At 34.2% G+C, this 23,150-nt stretch overlaps 1 protein-coding gene across 2 annotated transcripts; it reads left to right on the top strand.

The window, feature by feature from the left end:
* The first annotated feature begins 932 nt into the window (after window positions 1-932).
* LOC128176469 (homeobox protein Hox-A4-like) lies at window positions 933-23,150 on the top strand. Of its 2 annotated transcripts, none has more exons than XM_052842853.1 (4): window positions 933-1,093; window positions 11,268-11,450; window positions 19,723-20,286; window positions 21,280-23,150. In XM_052842853.1, the coding sequence occupies exons 3-4, from the start codon at window positions 19,821-19,823 to the stop codon at window positions 22,062-22,064; spliced, it is 1,251 nt and encodes a 416-aa protein (XP_052698813.1). In that variant the 5' UTR covers window positions 933-1,093; window positions 11,268-11,450; window positions 19,723-19,820; the 3' UTR covers window positions 22,065-23,150. The 2 variants fall into 2 exon arrangements, with proteins under 2 accessions (XP_052698813.1, XP_052698821.1); XM_052842861.1 differs by lacking the exon at window positions 933-1,093 and adding an exon at window positions 10,855-10,992.

Below are 23,150 nucleotides of genomic sequence, written 5' to 3'. Positions count from 1 at the left end.
AATAACTGATCGATAATAAATGATCAATAATAAAAAATGATACGTAATATTTGCTATTAGCAAGACCATAAAAATATTTGATCTGCCTGATCAATAATCTAAATGTTGCTTAAATGAAAATTCTCCGAATTTAAACCAGACGACAAAGTATTTCAGCAGCTGTCACTAAAGCAACCCTTTTTCAAGGATATAAAAAATGAAAAAAAAAATTAAAAAGATTTATTGTGTGCACTTGTGTATATACACCTATAAAATGATATAATACTAGAGAAATGTATTGATCCAATTGTGTTATCAGTTAATATGTCGAATATAACTCGTATCTGTCCTTTTTGTGAAAGTTGTATTTAATAGAAAAAATAAAAATAAAGAAAGATTTATTATGCAATTTCTTTTGTACGAACATCGTATACATGCATTTATCCAATTAGGCAAGTCGCTTAAATCATCAAAAATGGATTTATTTATTTTTTCCTTTTGAATTTTATTTTGATCATTGAGTGATTAAGTTTGATGGATTTATATTTGGGTATTTTTCTTCGTTTGTTTTTTAAATTCTAGTTGAATATTGTAATATCATGATCCTTTTAATTTCATTCTTAATTTTATTCTCATTTATTTATCAAATATAAAAATTATTTATTCTTAAATACAATAAATAAATATTTAATGTGATGTAAATATCTAGCGAATAAATAATCAAACATCACAAATATAAATTTTCTCTTTTGTGCGTATTCCGTTTGCAAGTCCATGTTCTGTTGTTTGGATCTTGTAACAAACGCCTGTTTTTGTAAATATGTACGCTGTAGCAGCAGGTATATATATACACCTTGCTCTTCCACCTGAACCAAATTTCCGCGGTGTAGTAGGTCTATGCCTGACTCCATTATTTGGGTTACTTTAGTAATCAGTGGTCGACCTATCAGAATGGCAGTAAAGCTGCCTCTTCGGTTTACACATTCAAATCGAGGTCACGTGACCCCATATTGAAAATGACAGGCTGGTATTTTATGAGTTTGCTGGGTCCTCTGCTTTATGGGTTTCTGCGCAAGACGAAGAAAGGGGCTCGTTTATCATCGACAGTCGAAAGGTAATACATTTTCTGTATATCAAGATCCATTACCACCTAACATCGTGTAATTAGGGGGCGAACAGTCAATATAGGCCTCACTCGGGCGCGCATAAAACAATAAATCCGATGCTTTATGATCATATAATTTTGTTTGATAATTTTTAACCCCATGAAAATTGAATGAAGTTGTTCACTTGCTCATTTAGGTTTGGGGGTTTTTGGCGATGATAATAAAATACACATTAAAAGATCATTAAGCATGTCGTTTAATTTGCATGTTGTAGGGGAGGGACTAAGATGTGGAGAACTTAAAACTAGGGGTCTGTGTATGTATTTCTAGTATTTGTGTAATGAGCAATGACACCGGCGCTTTTGGTCGTGTTTTGGATATTGTTTTTACCATGCATTGGTATAAAATACAGGAGTGGATTATCTTTGGAATGGTTTAAGTGTGTTTTTGTTAGAAAAAATATATTTGTAAAAGGTGAAAATACTGTTAAAATCCGTGTGATTGCAAAACGTTTATAATGTGACAATCTCTCTCTCTCTCTCTCTCTCTCTCTCTCTCTCTCTCTCTCCACAACTTCTCACTCAAAATTCTCTGTTTTTCTCTCTTTGCACTATTTATTTGACTATTGAGAAAATAATTCTGAAATATTGCCCTATTTTTTTTAAATAGCTTTGTAAACATTTAAAAAATATTAAATTCATTACTTATGTGGTAAAAGCTCTTTACAGGCCGACTACGTTGAATTCTGCGATTGTGATAGCTTTTTATTGAAGAAAATCAATAGCATTATATGAAATGCTTGACCCGCTGCTCTCCCTATGTTAATTCCCCATGTTACGTATTTTTCCCCGCGTCCTATACATGTAGTTACCTTTTTGGGGACATTCAGAATTGACTCAACGGTCCAGTTGGCCGATTTCTTTACTCGGACGGCGAGGACTTTGATTTTAAACTGTTATTGTGCCATCCTAATGTACACTCCAAGGTTAGTATTGTAATGAAAAATAAATTTGAATGCTTGAATTTGGCCACGAATTCAGAGCCCTGGGGACCTGACCGCAATACGAGGGTACAAGGATACCCACACCGGGTGAAAAAACCCACGTGTTTGAATATGGGCTTGTGTCTTTTTCACATCTAATGATTTAAAACGTTTTTTAAATTGTATTTTTTTTTTCAAATACATTTATGGGTAACATTGAAATAGCGAACTATTTTGACAATAATTATTCTAATATTGACCCAAATACTATCAATTATATATATTTCAGTTTACTTTGGGAAAATGTCAGGTTTCTCTGTGTTTAGTGATATGTTACATTTCTCGTACATTAGCTTATCGATTTTGTGACATTATGAAATATTTTCTCATTCATATCCGTATTAAAACCAGTTCACGACATAGAAAATGTTGTATGCATATTCACATTTTCAAGGCGATCGATCAATGGTGATAAAATCGTTTATGTTTTGGAAAAAAAAATAGCTTTCGTTCGCTGTTTTCATTCAATAACGTGAAATAAAACATTTGTAATATAAAAATAAAAACACCCCCAGTTCATCGTTTTTCTGTACATGTAGGTAGAAATATTTATTTTCTAATAAATTTCTGTGACATATATTTAAATAGATATATTTTACTATTTGGTTTCCAAATATTGCCGTGAATTTGTAACGAAATTCAAATACGTGTTAAAATTACTTAATAAAACTAAATACATGTAATTATAAATAACTATTAGTTAAACAAATTTCCAATATTTTCAGAATACTTCTTTTTCAATTGATTTTTTTTGACATGGTCCCGAATTATCCCTTGATGTCTCTTAAAACATGAAACAAAAAATATTTCTGAAGGCATATCACGCCGTTATATAAGTACCATTTGATGTTTCACTTTATTGGAATCATTCTTCATGAATATATAAATTGGACAAAATTATATGAAATTCAAATTTTAACTCTTCAAAAGAGAAAGAACTTTTTTTTTGCTTTATTCAAAATATATTAATTGAAACTCGTGTCATTTTTTTTTATTTTTGCATCAAGTAGGAAAGTTTTTTTCTGAATTTATCATTTATTTTTCCACAAGAATTAAGATGAGCTGTTCTTTTCAGAAATAGGCACCAGCGAATATCAATATTAATCATTTCTTGCATGTTATCCAATTTAAACAGAGGAATCTTAGATTTCCCAGCCTACTCTATTATCTCCCAGATGAACAAGATCTGATGCTTGTTGAAACGAAAGATGGGAATTGCGACAGTTTTTCTGAGGAGTAATTCATCATTTTTGGACAGCTTAAAGACGCGCTACAAATCTCTATTTGTTTTATTGTCAGTTCATTTTGAGCAGGTGTACAACGCCAAAGCACACGGCATGTCCATCTTCAAACATGTCCACAAATAACAGAATTAAAAAAGACAACGGGCGTGGAAAAGTCAATTTGTAGGGATAACTATTGTAAATATGCATGTATTGAGATATACAAGTTCATGCCGCGAATGTAAAACGTGTTTCAAGATTTTGTAAGAATTATTTTGAATGGTTGTAAATTTAAGACTGATGATAAGAACAATCTTGACTGAAACCTGCCACTGGGCAGTTAGATCCTGGGTGACAAGAATCCAAACGCTTTGTTTTCGTCGTTCCAACCATGTGCTGAATCAAGATGTTAAATTCTTCACATCCTGGGTAATTGCTTGATGTCGGCGCCTTGCCCAGTCGCAATAAGCTACTAGAAATGCGTGTGTTCCAAATCGTTCCCCGCTATTTTATTCAAAACAGTTAAAGTTTCAATTTCTTTTCTTTTAATTTAAAATCAAAACAAATAACATTTTGTCAATTATTCACACTATACAAAATAAAATTCCTCATGTTATTATTTTTTTTACAAATCCAAGTCTTATTCTGTCTCTATGAAGCAGTTTTTACAAATATTATTTACTAATGAAAAATCATAAATAAAAATAGAGTTTTTAAATGACCATTCAGTATTTCAGTACATGTAGATGCTTTGGTAAAATCTAAAAACAAACGATGATTCATATTAAATTAAGAAATCTGCATCAAGGAGAGGGGAAGGTTGTTCTAATTTAAGACAATATTCTGTAATTTCAAGACATAAGAGGGTCAAATTGGAAATTAATATCCCTTCAGTTTAGTTCTTTGCAGTTTTCAAATGGAAATATACAAAGCTTAAGTAATATATCCTATTCAAACACTTACTAGTTAAGATAGATCTCTCTTTTTTAATCGAAGCCGAGACATAAACTTAACCTTAATTTGATACAATTGATTAATAATTTGTAACCTTAAAATCAAGTTTATTTTTCAGAAATAGTTCTTTATGTAAATATGTGATTATCCTGAAATGCCGAGTTAATATCCATTTGGATTACAACATCTTACCAACATATTCATAACTAATAGGAAAGGACATTTTATCACTTAAATATTTTTAAACCAAAACTCGAACAGTGCGATCTACAAGAGTAACAGGCATGACATTTGATTATAAAACAATAACGAAGGAATTATGCGTTACAACATGCACGATATGCATCAATCTTGTGTTGATTCCTTCCAAAAAACAAAACAAAAAACAGCTGAAATTGTTGTATTAATTATAATTGAAAGTGTATTCGTTTCAAAAGAAAATATAAATTTCATTATAGTATCCAATACCGTAGAAAAAAATCACCTAAACTTTTTTCTGACGAAATCAAAAAGATGTACGTGGATAGAGTTAATTTATGACAACTATAGTTTGCGAAATTGATGTAGAATTGTTATTAGTTAGAATATCATTAATAAGAGAAGACTTCATACATCTGTAAACATGTACTGCTGTACCAAACTCATCCTATCAGATGATCTAAAAACAGTCAAATCAAATGGAATCAAAAAGTATAACTAGACCATGTACCAGTACTATCGATTCTCAGCTATGTTACACAAAAAAACTGAATAATATTAACGATAACAACTCAGTGGTTGAACTAATTGTATAAGTGTTTACTTCAAAACGGATAAAAGTTTTCCGTGTATTGGTTTTTTTAACAATAAATCAAACTTTGCTTCTGGTTTTTTTTTTCGTTATGGTCCGCATGGATCAGTTTCAGCCCGTCTGTCCGAGTCCCCCGCGCGGGGTGCAGTGATTGCGATATGTAACCAGCTCCAGTACACAGGTTCTGGTTAACACACCGCCGGGAGAAATGATGAATCGATGGCAACAAATGTGAAATTGACGGTAGGCAATCGATAACACAATCTAAGTCATCTCTTTACGAAGACCTTGACTTTAGAAAAAAAACTCCTCTATTTCTTGATATCTCTACAAACACCGTCGGCATTGTTTCTAATTGTTCCAAACACTGATTCATTAAACCAGTTGCAAACTTTAGCAAATTTATACATCAAAGTATTATGTCTAAACATTCAAACCACGTCAATAAATCTATTTCATTTACGGAGAATTCAACAAAAAGAAGATAAATCAAAAAGCCGACAGTTAACAATGGAAACAAACTGGGTTCCCGGGGGTTGATTTACAAAACATAGCCAAATATTAGTGGGGTGTCAGACTCTAAATGATAACACAGGCCCGCTATTTTGGTTTTTCACTTTTTTGGGCTGATCATTTTATACGAGTCTTGGTCTGAGTTACTTCTGTGAAACATAAGCTGGTATTAATTTTCATCCATCATTCTTCAAATGTTTAGACCTTTCCGGAAACTATCATGTTTGTTTGGTTTTCTCCTCAGAATGATCTATAACCCGCGACCTGTCCACGTGGCCAGTCAAAACCAGAGAAATATCATATGTTTCCCCTTCCTATACCGTGTATAATAAGGTCTTTATGTCACCTGATGTTTTGATTGTATTGTCATGAGGTTATGATCGAATTACACCCTTAAAAAATTCTTTCAGAAATGAAATTTCAACCACAAACTGGTGTCCTTCAGACTTGTCTCAGCAAAAATTTAACAAAAGTGGAAAAAAGAGAATTACTTTCTATAAAAAGGCAAAATACATTGAAATGTGAGATCATTTTGCAATTTAACTCAAACGATTCACACGAGTATTGTCTGTATTTCCAGTATATGGCTTCTGCCACACTAGAAGGTAGAGTAAATGCTATACACGTTTTAGGGATACAGAAAACGGTACCAATTTCTCCGACGTTGGCGCTCTATTTGTCCCCGCTCTGTATTGCAATAGGATTGAAGGTTTTATGGTCCTTCTCCAAATTACCTCATTGAGTCCAATTGACTACCAAACATAAAGGGACTTCTCTCAATAGTTCCTCAATAAGATCTTGGCGATTGCTGTCCAATGGACTTTAAACCTTTGCCGTAAATCAGTCACATTACAGGGAAATAGAGAGAACATGTCTTCTTAGGCACGGCTAATGAGTAAATGATGCGAGGTTCCCATTTCAATAATATACACGATTGAAGTTGGCTTAGGTGGGAAAACTGTTAGCTAGGATTAACGCTATAAAACAGTTTCAAATTTCTTAGAGGTTCGGCCGGTTACATTGGATTTACCGGAGGATGTCATCATTGAAATCCCTATAGATACATGGCGAAAAATGACAACAGTTCAGTTGGCATGGTGTTTTTTGTGACAGCTACATTAGGGAATCGGGCTTCCTGCCGAGAACAATTTACATTTTGTCAAAGAATCAAGGTGCTACAGGCTAGTGAACAATAATTCACCATAACTATCGGCAATGTTATTTCACTTTATATTAGACTATGTTTGAACATTAAAATTCCAAGCTATGAATGAAACTGAGAGAGAGAGAGAGAGAGAGAGAGAGAGAGAGAGAGAGAGAGAGAGAGAGAGAGAGAGAGAGAAAATAAATATGGAGATGTATAACCATATACATGTATCGTTTCTTTTACTATTTTCTTGGTAAAAAAATATTACAAGTTAAATTCGATTCTTTGAATATCTGTATATACAGAGTCCTACACCTCAAAGTTAATGTTTTCTGCTTTGTATATCCTGCATGTGTGTGTTTCACTCTGTCAATTTATCTTGGTTGTGTAGATAAGTCCAATCTCTGGATGATTTAGCAACAGAAACATGACACACAACATCGTATTAATCCCACGTTAGGGGCATCATTATCCCGTGTGTTTCAATCGAGTTCATAAATAATATATATCAGATGAAAAGGAGCGTGTATCAACATTAAGAAATATTTGGAGATGCATAGCTAATGCGTCGTCAAAGGGAGTGTGTCGCGCAGTGGTTCACAGACTTCGCTGGACTGTCCAGCGCTGTCGATACGAAAGGCCCTTTTTTAAGCATGAATACCATATTATTAAAGAATGAAAATAGAACTTGAAGAACAAGGACAAACTTGCAAACGTTTTTGTGATTCTGATTGACAGTTCCGGTTTCTGGTTTTGTGTATGTGTCCGTCGTACAAGGGTTGGGTTGGAACACGGGGAGGAGAACTTACTTTTTGACAGAATTATCAAGTGGAACTAAAAAACATTGTCAATGCAAGGGGTCCCCAGGGGTCACTGCCCATTGTTTGTTCGGGGGTTAAATTAATGTCAAATTTATCAAAACATATTGTTGACTTGTCCATAAATTATTTCAGAACCGAAGAAGACGGCCTGAAAAGGGACTTTTATGCAAATGAATTCATTATTAACTGTATTTTAAGAAAAGAGAGGGTAAAAATAGGAAATTAAAAGGTTATCAAACTTTTTTACCAATGTGATATGAGTTGGTTTATAATAGATAAACTTACATTTGGTACATTTAGTAAATTTAAAATTGAAGTTAAGGGGGTGGGGGTGGCTGCCATTTTAGACAATATTCATCTCCTTTAAAGAAGAGCTTCATATAAAGATGATGGAAAATGATGTAATTGTATATTAAAATATATGAAATTTTTCTTTATCAAAGAGAAGTTGAGAGCTTCAGAAATCACATATAAAATTTTCAGCTAAATGTGATGGTTTTTATATCATGTTATATTTTGACCCCCACCCCCCCGCCTCCTCCTTAAAGAGAAAAATTAAAAAAAATGTCTCCGTATATTATTTTCCTTTTAATTTTACACTCGTGAGAAACATTCTTGTAACTTTTGGCAATTCATCAGCCATCACCGTTGAAAAATGTTACATTTATTATAGAGATTAGACCAAATTAGTTTTATTATATTTGATAGATGAAATGAAAAGTAAAACGTATTCTAAGACATTGATATTTAAAAAATAATTAACGTTACACAAATTTATTTTTTTAATTTTTTCTTAAACTTTTTATAAGTGTATTATCTGTTATTGTAATGACAATGTGTAAAAATGAGAAACTATTTGTTATTATAATGAATATGTGTCAAAAAAAGCAATTATCTGCTATTATAATGAACATGTTAAAATATTAGATATTCCCGGAATTTTTTTTTTAGTATTTTATCGACCCTGCACTGGGTTTTTTTTAATTATTAATAACTAATGTTATTCTATAAAGGTTAATGAAATAAAATTCCATCTAGTTATTTATTTCAGTCACTAATTATCTTATCTAATGAGATAATAGTGACATGTTTCTCATGAATGTTTTACCGCTTTTTATGTTTTTAAATTATTATTAATTGAAAATATTACTTCGAGGTTAAATAATGAATTATTCTCAATTTTCTAAAATCTATAGAAAATCCTGAATAGCTGATAATTTATGACTATGATTTATTGCATTTTCTGAATATAAATTTAGCATTAATTAAAAAAAATCGAGAAACAAAATTCAGATTTCAGGTCTAATTTTGATATATTGATTACCAACAGGTGTTAGACAAATTATTACAATGTACAAAGGATTTCATTAATATAAAAGGCGGGCTCTAACTGGATAGAAACAAATCGGAATAATTCGTGACACCTTTCTATAATACCTGGTCACACGGTTCCTCTATGATCAGATAGATTTCTCGCTATCCACGGGGACATTCGGAAGGTCCCGCTCTCGCACCTTTCCCCCGCGCGACCCCAAAGCTGTCAATTTTGTCGGGGCTAGATTTCTTTGAGGCGATCTAAAGTGTTCCTTTAATAAATATATCGAATTCCTCTCGTCAACTTTGCTATTGTTATAAATTCAGTTTATTTAACACAGACACGATACTGCTATTGGGGGAGAAAAAGGCATGCAGGTTACAAATAATAACTCGATTGTAACGAAACCGTGAGCCTAACTCGGTAAACATTACTCAGAAATCTTGAGCTTTAAAGAATATAATGATTGAAGAATGATTTTTCTCTTCTAAAATTACATATTTGCGTTAAATGCTTCCGCCGAAAAATACGAAATTTAATCGGCAAAAATTGTAAATACGGAGAGACGATTAGGCGCCACTAGATACCATATTTATTGATTATTTATCATTAATCGAGTAAGTATAACTATATACATTCTATATTTTGCTCCCTTCAATTATTTTAGATTTGGTGACCTATATAAAATGGTCTTTTTTGCTACAAATAATGGCAAAACTTTTTATCGTAATTTTCTTTTAGATATTATGGAAATTTCACTTTCTAGAAAATAATTTCCTGCAACTTGTTACTAGTTATTTTCTCATAATTTTATAAAGAATTGTTTTCATTTTAAATGGATTTTCTTTTTTGAATTGTTAACAATTTAATAAAATGAGATAAATAAATGTAATAATAAATATAATACAAGAATTAAAGTGTTTATTTAGGAAGACATATTTTCCGGGTTCTATTTTCTCTGGTCTACTCTACCCCATGTATAGTTCTGAAGTCAACACCGCTGAAATCTAATTGTTATTTGTGATAAAAGACACACACATTAGATGATTACCAATAAAAATAATCCGGTGTAGGTGTTATAAATTCCAAGCTGATGTTTCATCATCCCGATAAAGAATTAAAAAAGAAAAGAAAAAAATTACAACGATAATTCTAAAAGCCACCAGCACAAAACTGAAGAGAAAACCACCACTGGTACTGCGCGATATAGAATATATTCCTTATGTTCCACAGTTTCTAAATCTCCATTTTGAATTCGACGCTCACACCTTTACGTACAAGAAAAAAAAATTACCACACATATGGAAGAATGAAGTTCACGGTGCAACAATATATATAATCCATGTCTGTATCCTTCAATTTGTGGTCAACAAATGATTTGGTGGGGGAAGAATTCGAAAGAAAAAAGGGAACGAGAGAAAATGACAAACGACCGCCGTAATATTAATTTATCACCGGGCAGGCCCTGTGTCAGCTCATCTATTCCCAATGTAAAACTTCTTCAAATTCAACCTGGATTTTTGGCCTTGTGAATCGGTAGCTAATTTGCGGGCAATCTTGTTAATGATGTCTGCCATTAATATCTCCTTTTTTATCACCCTCTCAAATCTGCACTGCAAACATGATACCACTTTGCATTGATACCTTAATGGGACAATAAAAACAATATTTTTTTTTCGAAAACTTTTTTTTTTACTCTTTGCGTCTCAGACAGACATAAATCAGTGATTCAGGCATGACGGTTTTTGAAACCTTCAATGTGTGGCATCTTATTTCGATCTTGTGGGTCTTGTTTTCGAAACACACACGGAGAGAGAGAGAGAGAGAGAGAGAGAGAGAGAGAGAGAGAGAGAGAGAGAGAGAGAGAGAGAGAGAATTTGAGAAATGTCAACGACATAACTTTTTTTCCGAAAGCGCTAGATAACAAGAGTATATGAGATTTTCAATAAGACTTATTAGTGACCGATTCCTGGTTTTTTCCCTGATGATCTAACGATCTTCTGTGTGTTCCATTCTGACTGTCGTTCTTCCCCTGCTTCATGAGCCTTTGTTGTTGGTCCTGGTTCCTTCTCTCATGGCTTAGATCTCCGTACAACGGCAAGGTTAATGAAAGTGTTTTTTATGTGCAGAAGTTTTTGGAATTCTTTTATTTGTTCTCTTATCTTTCTGGCAATACTAGATGCTCATTTCTGTTACGTAAATCAGCACCTTAATTTTGCAGATTTTTGTTTTTCTTTTAACTCCGAAATTCCAAGACCGACTTTCATGTAATAGTGTCTCATATGATGTTACATGTATTTGTAAATCATTCCATTATAAGGTTGGGTTGATTTGGTGTGATGTTTTAAAGAAATTTTCTTTTCTTTCTCTCTTGCAGAAAGAAACTTCTATGATAGCCAGCGTCTGACAAATGTGATAAACTTTTAATTCGTTGGAGTGCAAACAGACTACAAAAAGTTACCTTTGTTCTACATAGATCTGTAACAGCGGATGTAACAATACTAGAACACACCTGTACAAAAAGACACACCCTTGAGCAGATAAACAGATATTAAGCAAGGTAAGTTTTTTTTATATTTTTATTTTTCCCACGACTGCCAGTACAGGCTACACTCACCAGTATCTCCCCTGCCACCCCCAGTCTCGTGTGTATAGTTGTATGAGTAAATTACCTATCAGTGTAGCTGTTATTGCCTTGATCTTAATTTTGTTACTTTTTGTATAAGGAATTGTAACACTTTGTGATCGCACTGGTGTCCTAGAAATACGTTAATAGTTATATTTTGTATAATTTTGTGTCAAGTAAAAAATGATTTAAAAACAAGACATTAGATGAACAGATTTGTGTGGGCATGGGGAGATGTACGTGTATATGATGTCAAGTTTAATGTTCATTAAAAAGCCAATGAAACGGAAACCGCGCCTTTTGGTTCTGATAGGTCTATAAGTAGAAACGGTCACTTTATACCGTATCTTGTTTGGAGCGGCAGATGAGGGTTTCTCAATCAGCATGACCAGGAAAACAAACTCCGCCATTTGTTTGTTGAATCTGTCTGGCTCTTTAAATAACTCGTGTTTCTTTCTCCAGTATTTCAATTATGATCTGAATAAAAAAAATCTTTGAAATCCTTTTACAAAAAATGTAAATAGGGCAGATGTCATCGTAGATGCAGTTTATCAACCAGTGGTTTCTGAGCGCTATTTTGTCTTGCTTGGCTTTGAACCTCTGAAGTTATAAGTAATTCACTATGGTTGGTTAATGTTCACGATGGGGGTTCCATTTCTGTGGAGACCCAGGAGTCTCATTAGAATTTATGGGTCCCATTGTCACCTCCAGTTATGATATATGTATTTGTGTCAAACGCTGAATGACGGGAAATGATACATAATTAGAAATACCACTTTCTTGTTTGCGTCCTGAATGCCAATCCATTGGATTGGAAGAGGAGGGGATCAAACTATGAACGAGAGCTGAAATTTAAAAAAAAGACCAAAATCAATTCGAATTCATGCTCTTTTGCATGCCTTTGTCCTCATGTCTTTTTGCGTTGGTTTGACGTCGCCTTTGACCTGTGCGAGATGACTAACGTTTTTAACGCTGAAAGCGGAGACTCTTCCTGTCCCGTGGTTTGTCAGGTTTCTACGGACGCGGAGCGATTCAAACAGAGAGAGCGAGGATGTCCAGGAAGTTAATCTAATTCATTGTATGCAGATCCTGAGTTTTGTTTTGTGGGACTGTTTAAATCAATTCTGTTTCTATCTCATTCCCTTACTTAGATAGTTAAACAGATGTCGCATCATTGACAATGATTAATGATAAAATTATTGATACCTAATTCACCGCAATTCAATAGCACGTAGCTAGTAGCGCGGAGTTTTATTTCCATATCTGTATGCTTTTGGACAACATTACAGACCTCACATTTTACTAGACATTTTTATAAATAAAAAAATACCTTTCAATATAATCGACTGTTATTTTGCAATTAAGTTTTTTTGACATTGGAGGAATGGTTAGGCTAGCGTTTACAATGATGCTTGCTTGAGGGAGTTGAACTTGGATTACTCGTTTGACTGCAATACAGAGGGCAGTTTCCGTTACGAATATATGTTAACCAAATATTATCTATAAATGTATAAATGTGCACAAGAGTCCTAGTTCTATCTTTATTTTTTGAACTGTAAATGTGTTTGGTGCATGAATTGTTTCACAAAAATATAAATGAAGAGTAATTGATAAATAACATTCATACACTATAGATATGTGTATCTGTCAATGAAAAAAAATATTGGAATATATATGAACATTTAAGATGACCTCGTAACGCATATAACTGCAAATTTTATCAATCATGTAGCTTAAGGCAATTAGTTCTCCATTTGTGTTTAATGTGTATGTTAACCAAAATAGCACATAGTTTTAGTATCCCAGTTGTTGAAAAGGTTTAGAAATGTGTACATGTATATGATCTTTAAATGATATGTAATATGTCTATAGCATTCCCTAGTTGCCACCTCCTTTGTAGAGATTTACCAGTGAGCTGTTACTAGATACAGGGTTCTACATGTATGTCATTTTATGCCAAGTAATCACAGTAAACCGGTTATGCCAACCTGCAGACTCCATATTACTAAGCATAACAACAGCAAAAGTAGATCTCGACAATTAACTCTTCATTGATTTCATTCAGACTTAACTGTCAGGATATGCAGCCATGTTGCAGCGTTCTCAAGCAATCTGTCTGGGTGTTAGACGGAGGTGTTCAAGTTGTTGTAAGGGAGCTCAGGTAAACTACATGTACGACAAAAAACCCGACAAGGTGCCCCAAGAAAAAGGCACCTAAACTACCCCAAAGCTGACGGGATCCTGTCAGCATTCTTTACAACTCACACAGACAGACATGCCTGACACATGGAGATATTTTTTTGATATTCGAATGCAGTTATCTGACTTGATATCAATTCTCCGTGTATTTCACACGTATCGTATGGCAATAAAACACCTCCATCGCCGAGACAAGCCGCTTCCTTTCCAGTTCGATTTGTCAGTTTGTTGACACAATACGGTGTAGAGTGTTAAGTCGAACCCAGTCCAGGATTTTGGGGAAACGCGAATAAGAAAGAAAAAAACCTTTCAAAGAATATCATTTTCAGATGCATCATGCATTCCATGGAACAAACTCGATTACATTTTTTCCGTTGGGCTATATACACTAAATTCCTGTTTTTATTTAACTTGTCTTCTAGTTATTGGGAGCGACAGTTGGAGGTGAGTGTTTTCAACGAGTCGAAACGTTAGACTATTGATAAATATTTACCCAGACACCGAATCCGACCCTCAACAAGAAAAAAGCTTCTTTCTGTAAAGTTGACATGACCATGCAGCGCAGCACTGGTGCTGCTCAAAGAGCACACGAGGGGTATCATACAGCACAACAATCGTCCACCGTCATAGTTAATTTACGTCATCGTAATTGGCTGGGTGTCACAACATATAATTTGATCTAGGCACAGTTGTTATTTGTGACTAAACCTTTACAAGTGTACAAGGCTAATCTAATAAATTGCATTAAGTGGTCACAAAAGGGTTGTAACATTAATTAATGTTGGCAAATGGGTTGTTGTTCGTTTGAAACTTAAGAAATTGTGCAAGGTCTTGGGTGAATAAAGTGTCTTTCTGGCACTATGCATCATATAAATGACGATCATTGCAGGCAGGGAGCAAAGGGTTATTTTTCTGTAAATTTGTTTTAATTGTCAAAAACTTAGAAGAATTTGAACATTTACAAGTCATAAAATCAAAGCACCTTTCCGACTGTATGCATCAAAAATATATTTTTTTTTATTTCAATTATGGAGCAGAGGTTTATTTTTGTTATTTCTCTACCATGTTTGTGTCCAAACATAAGCCTCTTAGACGTTCGTTAGGTCGTAGCGCCGGTTGCTGACGGGCTATAGCAGTCTAAGGGCAATCGCCGAATCCAAGAATTACAATCACAAAAACAAATGTTTACAAATCTCTCAGGCTCAGAAAGGATTTTTTCCTCTTTGATAAAAAGTTAAAAGAAACAAGCGTTTAGTGAGAAAGCGCAGGAATGGGATCTATTTCACAGGCTGCTAAGAGTCCGGAGAAACTATCTTTTTTATGCTTTTTCGCTACATGCTGGGAATCAATGCGCTGTTTCGTACGGAGTATCAAATTTTAATCTTGTACAACTTCTTTCAGACCCCAGGTCTGATTTTGAGCGATGATAAAACACATCAATCATCGGTCGCTCTCTCCCCGCTCTGAAGTGGACCATTGGAACAGTTTCCCCCTCCGACGACATCCTCACCCAGATCTCTTCTCTCGAATACTTCTTATTTGTAATCTTAACTTTATGACTACCATATTTCAGATCTTGATTAGAGCCGTTCAAAATGATGTAATAGTTATAAAATACATCTTTGTAAGACAAGTTCGCTATTCTTTTGTACATTGTAAATTCAAGCTTTGAATGTCATTCGTACGAAATACAACTATTTGCCAGGACATAAAATATATATACAATATATATAAGATTCACAGGAAAGGTTTTAAGACTTTCAGTTACCAATCAACGTTTGAAAGTTTTTTTGTCATTAGAAATTTCGAATAACGAGCTCTTACTAAGAAGTATCAATATTCTATTTTGTGATCTTAACAATGTTAAAGTCTCTGCCTAAAATAGTTTTCTTCTACTTTTAAATGAAGAATTATTTACGGTTTGATTCTTTTAAACTACATGCATATATCTATAATGTGAAATTAAAATTAATGATCCAACATAATCTGTCTTAAATGGAAAGAAATTTTAAAATTGCAAATATGTAATTTGCAATTTGGGAATGGGTTAGTAAATGGTGTAAGTGTGAAGGCTAGAAGGGCATAGAAAACCTTGCATAGCCAATAAAAATCCGTATACCAAATTTTGCTCTCAAGCTTTGAAGACAACTGTACAAATCAGAATCGGTCGTGAATTCATTTGTTTATGAACTAACTTTTTAAAACCGTTCTCAACTCGAAAATAGGAATTAAAAGTAAAAATATTTTTTTCATTCATAAACATAGAAGTAATCATCTGCAGCAGTGTGCTGATCCATGGTCCATCAGTTTGCCCCCCCCCCCCCCCCCCCCGTACTTATGCCCCCTCCATTCAGTACAATCAGTAAATCTGGTTCATAGTAAAGGAGGGTGGTTACAGATGACGACCAGCCTGGACCACGATTTATTTACTCTCTCCCCCAACACTCCAACTGTCAGCCCCTGTGGGCCCTGTGATTCATCACCCTCATCCAGTCACCTGTTACCCTGACGTGACGTAACTTTCTTCCATTGTCATTGGGAAGATCAAAGATTTACTGCAAGTAGTTCCAGATTTCCTTTACTGGTGTGTCCCAATAACACCCACACAACTCGTAGTCCCTCGTTCATGTCTTGTTATTGGTAGGTGCTTTTTTGTAGTCTTGTATAAGAGTAATAAAATCGGAATAGAAATTCGGTAGCGGGAAGCACAATTGATTCTGATTTTGAAATAATCCATCAAATGCAATATTCATTTCCATAATATGACTTGTCTGCATATTCAATTTACGGAAATCGATATCCAAAAATAAACTCAGGGATCAAAGTAAATTTCTCGCTTGGAGAACTTGATGGCAGTGTTGTGTAAAAGTGTACTGAAGCTGACTGTTGAATATTCATCTCATTCTGTCTGACTTTGTAAGATTTCAGCTTCATTTTGTAAGAGTTAAATTCGAATCCAGTGAAGCGGATTTGCGACAGGGGAGGAATCTGATTTTAATCCAAAACTAAACGATGATTGCTCATAGCAAGACACATTGCTCAAACACTGGAAAATCTCTCTCTTTCTCTCTCTCTCTCTCTCTCTCTCTCTCTCTCTCTCTCTCTCTCTCTCTCTCAAAGTAAGTTTCTATGAATGTCTTTGGTTTTAATAGCATTTTTTATTTATCCATTACTCAACAATACATGTATCTTCAGCAGTTTCTTCCACCAACGTTACGTTAACTTTCAATGTTTCTTAGTGTAAGGCTTTAAACAAATGTTACAGTGCACTTCATAAAGGAAACAATATTTATGCTATATAACTTTCAAGTAATTAAAAATATTTTTTGAGAGACAACTTCATATATTAAAGCAAAATTAAAGTCATAAACAAAAATACAAATTCGTGGGGTTTTTTTATTTTGTAGAGTGTTTAAATATAAATATAAACAAACATGTAGTTTGCTTTTGTCGTTTCGTATACTTACTAAGTAAACTAAAAAAAAATAAGATCACATTTACAGTAAAGAAAAAATCATTTTAACCCTCAATAGTTTTAAGAACAAATATATAAATATATTTTACTTTTGATAAATAACGTTTTAAACAAAATATTGTTGTTATTGCATAAATTTTTTTTGAAAAAAAAAAGAACAGAATTAAATATATTTGGCAACAACGTTGTGTTTGTGCATGTAAAACTCCTTGTTAATTTAAAACTCTTTAAAGTTTAGTGATGTCTGATATTGTTTCTTGGTTGGATGAAGATCAGTGAGATTGTGTTCTGCATCAGGTATAGGTTCATAAAAACCGTGTAGAACAATGAGAAACTGATTCCCCACCGTTACCAGGACAACGGCAAAATGTTATCTTTCTGGAAAGGTGCATGTAAAGCAAGCGTAAAACCCCTGGGCTTCAATAAAGCAATGTTTGATAAGTTTCTGAGTAATAAAGAAATTATTTTGCAAATGAAACATTTTACTAAATTTTATTATCAGCCGTTTTATGTTGTTTTAATAAACCTTCAAGTCATATATAAAAAAGCAGCTGAAATAGAATTCACTAAAGGTTTTGTTTTCTAATCTTTTCACTGCTTTATTTTATTCAGTTGAGAATTACAACATAGATATTAACAAACATAGGACTGGCATAGAAGATATATTTTAATATGTGCACTGAAGAGATTTTACCGGCAAACTAAAAATAAATAAAAACCTCCCTTACATTTTTTCTTTTTTTTTTCTTTATTGGACTTCCTAGCAAAATGCTAGTGAAGTCCATTAATTTGTTTTATTTTTTGCAATAATTCTTAAATGTATAAAATACAAAAAAGACCTACATATATAACATATCATTGTGATGTTTTTAATTACTTGAATTTAAGATAATATATCATTTTTTATGTCGTTAATGTTTATATTTTCAGGATTCATAAATGCATGAGCGCAATTAACTGATTTTTAAAACCATGCTAATATACAAATAAATCATTATTTTTTTCTAATCAGTTTTATATACTTTTTTCAATCCAAAATGAAGAATATAAACTTTAAAGTAATTTCAAATCGGCAAAATTGATTAAATCTTTCACCATAAATCTATTTAATTTCAAATTACTATTTGGTATTTTTTAATGCATAAAAATATATTATCAAGAATTTTTTCACGGAAAACCCGATATATTTACAAAATGTAACATAGAAGATTGAAGATAAATTTATCGCTGAACCTTAACTGAAAAAAATTAAATAAAATAGTTTATTAAATCGCGTAAAATTAAGTAAACTAAAATAGATTAACAACCCGTGTAAAATCAAATTTAGTGAAATAAAATAACAATAACAGAGAAAATGAAAAATAATTAACGTTTACATAAATTATTTAATCAACAAATGAATAAATAGATTATCAAAGAAATAAAATAAATAGAACTACTTGATGGCCAATACTTATGTTATAAATCAGTGGATTCGCCGATTTTTTGTTTGTCAGTGATTTGATTGGGACAGACCGCTGCTTGACGTACACAAGTTTTGACATCAGAATTTGAGTTCATGGTTTGAGCTGTCCAGATCTGAGATCAAATGATTGATTGGGCTTCGATCTGCCCTGTCAGTTACAATACGTCAGGAGTATGGAAAAGAGAGAGACCGGACATTCGTATTAATTTCAAGAAAAAAAAGAAAAGAAAAATTCAAATAAAATGTTTGACAGAAAACATGAGCATTATTAATACCAAAAAGGTAAAATTGATTGTATGTAAAAAAAACTTCAGTTTTAGTTATGATCAGAATTTACTGGTTTTGTTCAACTTTAAATTTTTTAAAAGGGTTTGGAAATAAAATTATAATTGTATATCTTTGAATGAACTTTTTTCCCTACAATATTACCTCAGTAATTTTGGTTATATAAATATTTAGTGAAAAGCGAATCCTAGAAAGGACGGTTAACACGTAATTAATGAAGAATAAATCAATTCTGAATCGAGTCGAGGGTTATTTTCACACCAAAACGGAAATTCAATTAACTTCTTTGAATGCGTTTACAATACTTACCAACTCAACACTGAAAACATCCGGGATAAACTATTCCACAGAATCCATCTGATGAACAAAAAAAAATCCCGGTAATGAAGCAGAGAAAGAAAACGCCGACATTGATCAATCAGGGAAAAAGATAGCTGACATTTAAATAATTTGAAATCAAAATCAAAACCGACTGAATTTAATCCTGTTACTCAATTTAGAAAACTTTAAAGGTTCCGTCGGCGCCTTTGATGTGGTCGCGGCCGTATTGGACCGTGACCCCATTGTGGTGGTCAATCTTCCCCTTGCATAAGACTGACACCAGGCCTCGTGTCACCCGTCTCCCCCATTCTCTACCCCAATTCCTGTTTGTCAGAGGAACATAATTTATGCGAAAAATATTACCCCCTGACCAAAGCGATTATTTTTTCATTACATAGTCTTCGATTTCAATACCCCTATAGTCGTAATTTAAGAGGAAAATTCTTTTCTCTTCTTTTCAGGATCTGAATGAAGTCTGATTTAGCTCCGTGATTGGTTGGAATCGCGTCACGTGACGGCTGAGTAGGTCGATGGAGGAGATGATTTGAGTTATCATAATATGACACATAGAAAGGGGAATGAAATAAATTTCAGCCGAGACATGCACAAAACTGCGTTTTACAACCATCAGTCTGTGTTCCAGAATTACTTCCCCGGGGACACAAATTATTCCTACGATGTTCCCTATTGCCAACCGAACATGTCTCCATCAAACGGGGACTTCTTCTCTCATCCGTCGTGCGCAGTGCAAAACAGCAGCATTCCTTCTCCTACTGGAATTTTCAGTACACAGTACACAGGATCCGAGGGCTACTCTAACCACTTGACCGGAGTTGGGAGTCCGAATCCAACCTCTTTCAGCAATAAGGGCGAAATCTATCCTTGGATGAAAGAGTCACGACAAAATTCAAAGCAAAGACAAGCAGCAACAGCGCAGCCACAAACGCAACAACAACAACAAACGCAACCAAACCAACAGCAACCTGGACAAACGGGACAGACAACAACCCCGCAACCACAGCCCGGTAAGTCGCTCCTTGTGCATGTGCCTGTAATGAGGTGGGGAATTTATTGTAGACATTTATAGTCTCCCCCAATGACCGCAGCCCCATTAAAGCCTAATTTTCTGATGATGAATTCGCCTGTTTCGTTAGCTTTATGGCGTGTTTCTGTGGATTGTTCGTTTTTTAGATGTCTGACACAGTAGACAATTTACCAGGATTATATCGGCCCTGACTGATATCAATTTAAGGCTACATCTGTTTACCTACATTGGTAGATTCTTTTCTCGGCCTCTCTGCAACAGAACTGTTTTGATGCAAATAACAAATATTAAACCATTCACAACTCAACCTTTCGTTTTTCAAATCTTCATAGTTGATCTTGTAAACACAAAATTACCCTTGAAAACGCAAGAAATTTCATTATCGGGGATTATTACTTTGATTTTTTTTTTCATTTGTGCTCTTTTTATCTTTTATTTCAAAAGTTTTAATCTCTGTATGTTATGTTAATTTTTTACCGCCTTGTTTTTGAGGATTAATTTTTCACGTAAATTTGTCTGTAACAAGGTGTAATCTCTATCCAATGATACTCCTGTATTTGTGTGTGGTCCTCGAATTACTTGTAGATAAAAGTTTTAATTCAATTATATGAAGGGTCCGCGGTTTTAATGTGAATGGTTTGTGCTTCTTTGATATATTCAAATTATACAATTTCAGCCGTATTTTCGAAATAATTTAATTGAATTACCAACGATAATTGTAAGCAAGACACAACTAAGAATCTGAATATGCATTAAAAAAAACCTCAAATATTTAAGCAATTCAAAGCTATGTAAAAAATGAAATAATTTTGCAATTAATAATAAATATTATAAAGTTTTCAAAGTTTATAAATTTTTGATTTCAATGTAAACTATCAATTTGAGCTAAGATTTAACTGCGTATATAATTACATTCTTCATAATTATTGAACTTGACAGTATTATAAAAAAGAACTTTTTTGTTTATTAATAGAGCCAACTAAGAGGGCTCGGACTGCGTATACTAGCGCCCAGCTTGTAGAACTGGAGAAGGAATTCCATTTTAACCGTTACCTCTGCCGACCAAGGCGAATAGAAATGGCGGCACTGCTCAGCCTGACTGAAAGACAAATCAAAATTTGGTTCCAGAACAGACGAATGAAATTCAAGAAGGAGCAGCGACAAAAGCCGCACTCAGAGAAATGTAAACACGACGGGAATATGTCCGGAAGTGAAAGTGATAGTCAGGGCTCGACTTCCGGTGGTGGAGACAGAGTGGGGAGTGAATGTGGCGGGAAATTGAGTCCCGACGACTTCGTTCATTCTCAGTCACCCCACGGACTACACTCCGGCCTCGGGGCCCACAACAATCACACCAACCACAAAACCTCTCGCTCCCCCCAGATACCGGGCCAGGATCTCAATCTACGTCATCAGTACCTCGCCGATAACGGCAGTCATTACTTCCGGGAGCAGACGTCACCTCGTCAGACGCAGTCTCTGTCTCCTCCACATCAGCAGTACAGCGACATCTACCAGCAGTCGCAACATCCGGGCTACAATCACATCCCCTCCGATAACCCGGGGTACCCCGCTGCGGGTCCGTATAATACTCACAGTCCCATGTATCCCGAGGTACCGCACATGAACGCTCATATGGACACGGGAAACGCCCATCCTTTCTCTTCCAATATGGGATACTCTTCTTCCGGAATTCCTAATTCTAATTGCTATTCTCAGGGCTCTTACGACTATGTGCCAAAATTGACACATCTATGAATATGGAAAGATGGATATTTTTGTCGAATTGTTCCGCTGCATCATTCAGATGTTTCTAGCTTTGAAATGCATATTTTTCTCATAGCAATTAGGGAGGATTCTTAATACATGTACTTCTGAGCAGAAGGAAATTGACGGAATCTGCATAGAGGACAAATAGTTTACTATTGGTAAAGCCTGTCTTGGAATTGTCACGTTTCTGTTAAATCCTGTAATAAACCTAATTGATTTCACACTATCGCGAATCAGGGAGTGAAATAAAGCGGCCGGAACTCAATTGAAACGATAGCCTTAACGAGCTGCCTATCCTGACACTTGTTTAATAAAGTAATGGTCTTTTAATAGTGTCCTCTAGCGAGGAAATATACAGCTGTATTAGGACGCTGGTCACTTACACACAATCGCCTCAATATGGCGATCTGTCAACGGAATCTGCGGGCAGACTGCACCGTCAGAAGGAAGGGTCGAGTGGTCAGCCAGTGAGGGTGATACCCGGCTTTGCCCATTGTGCAATGCCGTCACCTCTACCATCAAGCAATACGTGTAACCTCTACCATGTGACAATACATGTAACCTCTATATACCATGTGACAATACGTGTAACATTTAGCACGTGACAGTACCTTTAACCTCGACCAAAAGCATTAATGAGATTTGTATTGGTAGTCTAATCAGGGTAATTTATGTCATGCCAAACGAGAATTTCTCTGTTTTATTATTTTTGTATTGTTGTCCATGTCTGTTTTAGTAGTGGTTTTTGTCCAAGCAAAATTTAGTTGATAATAGGTGACGTCTAAATGTCTTATAGAAATAGTTGTAATGTCTCGTTCACTGAAGTCCTTTATTGTTAGCATCTGGAATTAGAAATCATTAAAATAAGTTTTAAATGGTTGACTTCGAAGAACGAATGGATAGGGATTCATGCATTTAGATTTATTCCTGTTTACTTTCCTAATTACTTATATTACCTTATATTGTTTACTGAAATCTAGTTCTCCGACGTTGGACTAAGATGTTGTTTTCTCATTGACCTACATTGTGAATTGTCCCGATGACAAAATCTTAAATAAATGAATTTAGAACGTA

This window comes from Crassostrea angulata, chromosome 1 (genome assembly GCF_025612915.1).
Source record: "Crassostrea angulata isolate pt1a10 chromosome 1, ASM2561291v2, whole genome shotgun sequence".
Lineage (NCBI taxonomy): Eukaryota > Metazoa > Mollusca > Bivalvia > Ostreida > Ostreidae > Magallana > Magallana angulata.
Note: the sequence above shows the minus strand (reverse complement) of the source record. Positions and strands in the feature narration are given on the sequence as shown.

What these genes read in the sequence shown, in the direction of transcription:
- LOC128176469 (XM_052842853.1), top strand. Translation starts at nt 19,821, where the DNA reads ATGACACATAGAAAGGGGAATGAAATAAATTTCAGCCGAGACATGCAC. An exon ending in AACCCCGCAACCACAGCCCG is followed by an intron (nt 20,287 to 21,279) that starts GTAAGTCGCTCC and finishes GTTTATTAATAG; the next exon opens with AGCCAACTAAGAGGGCTCGG.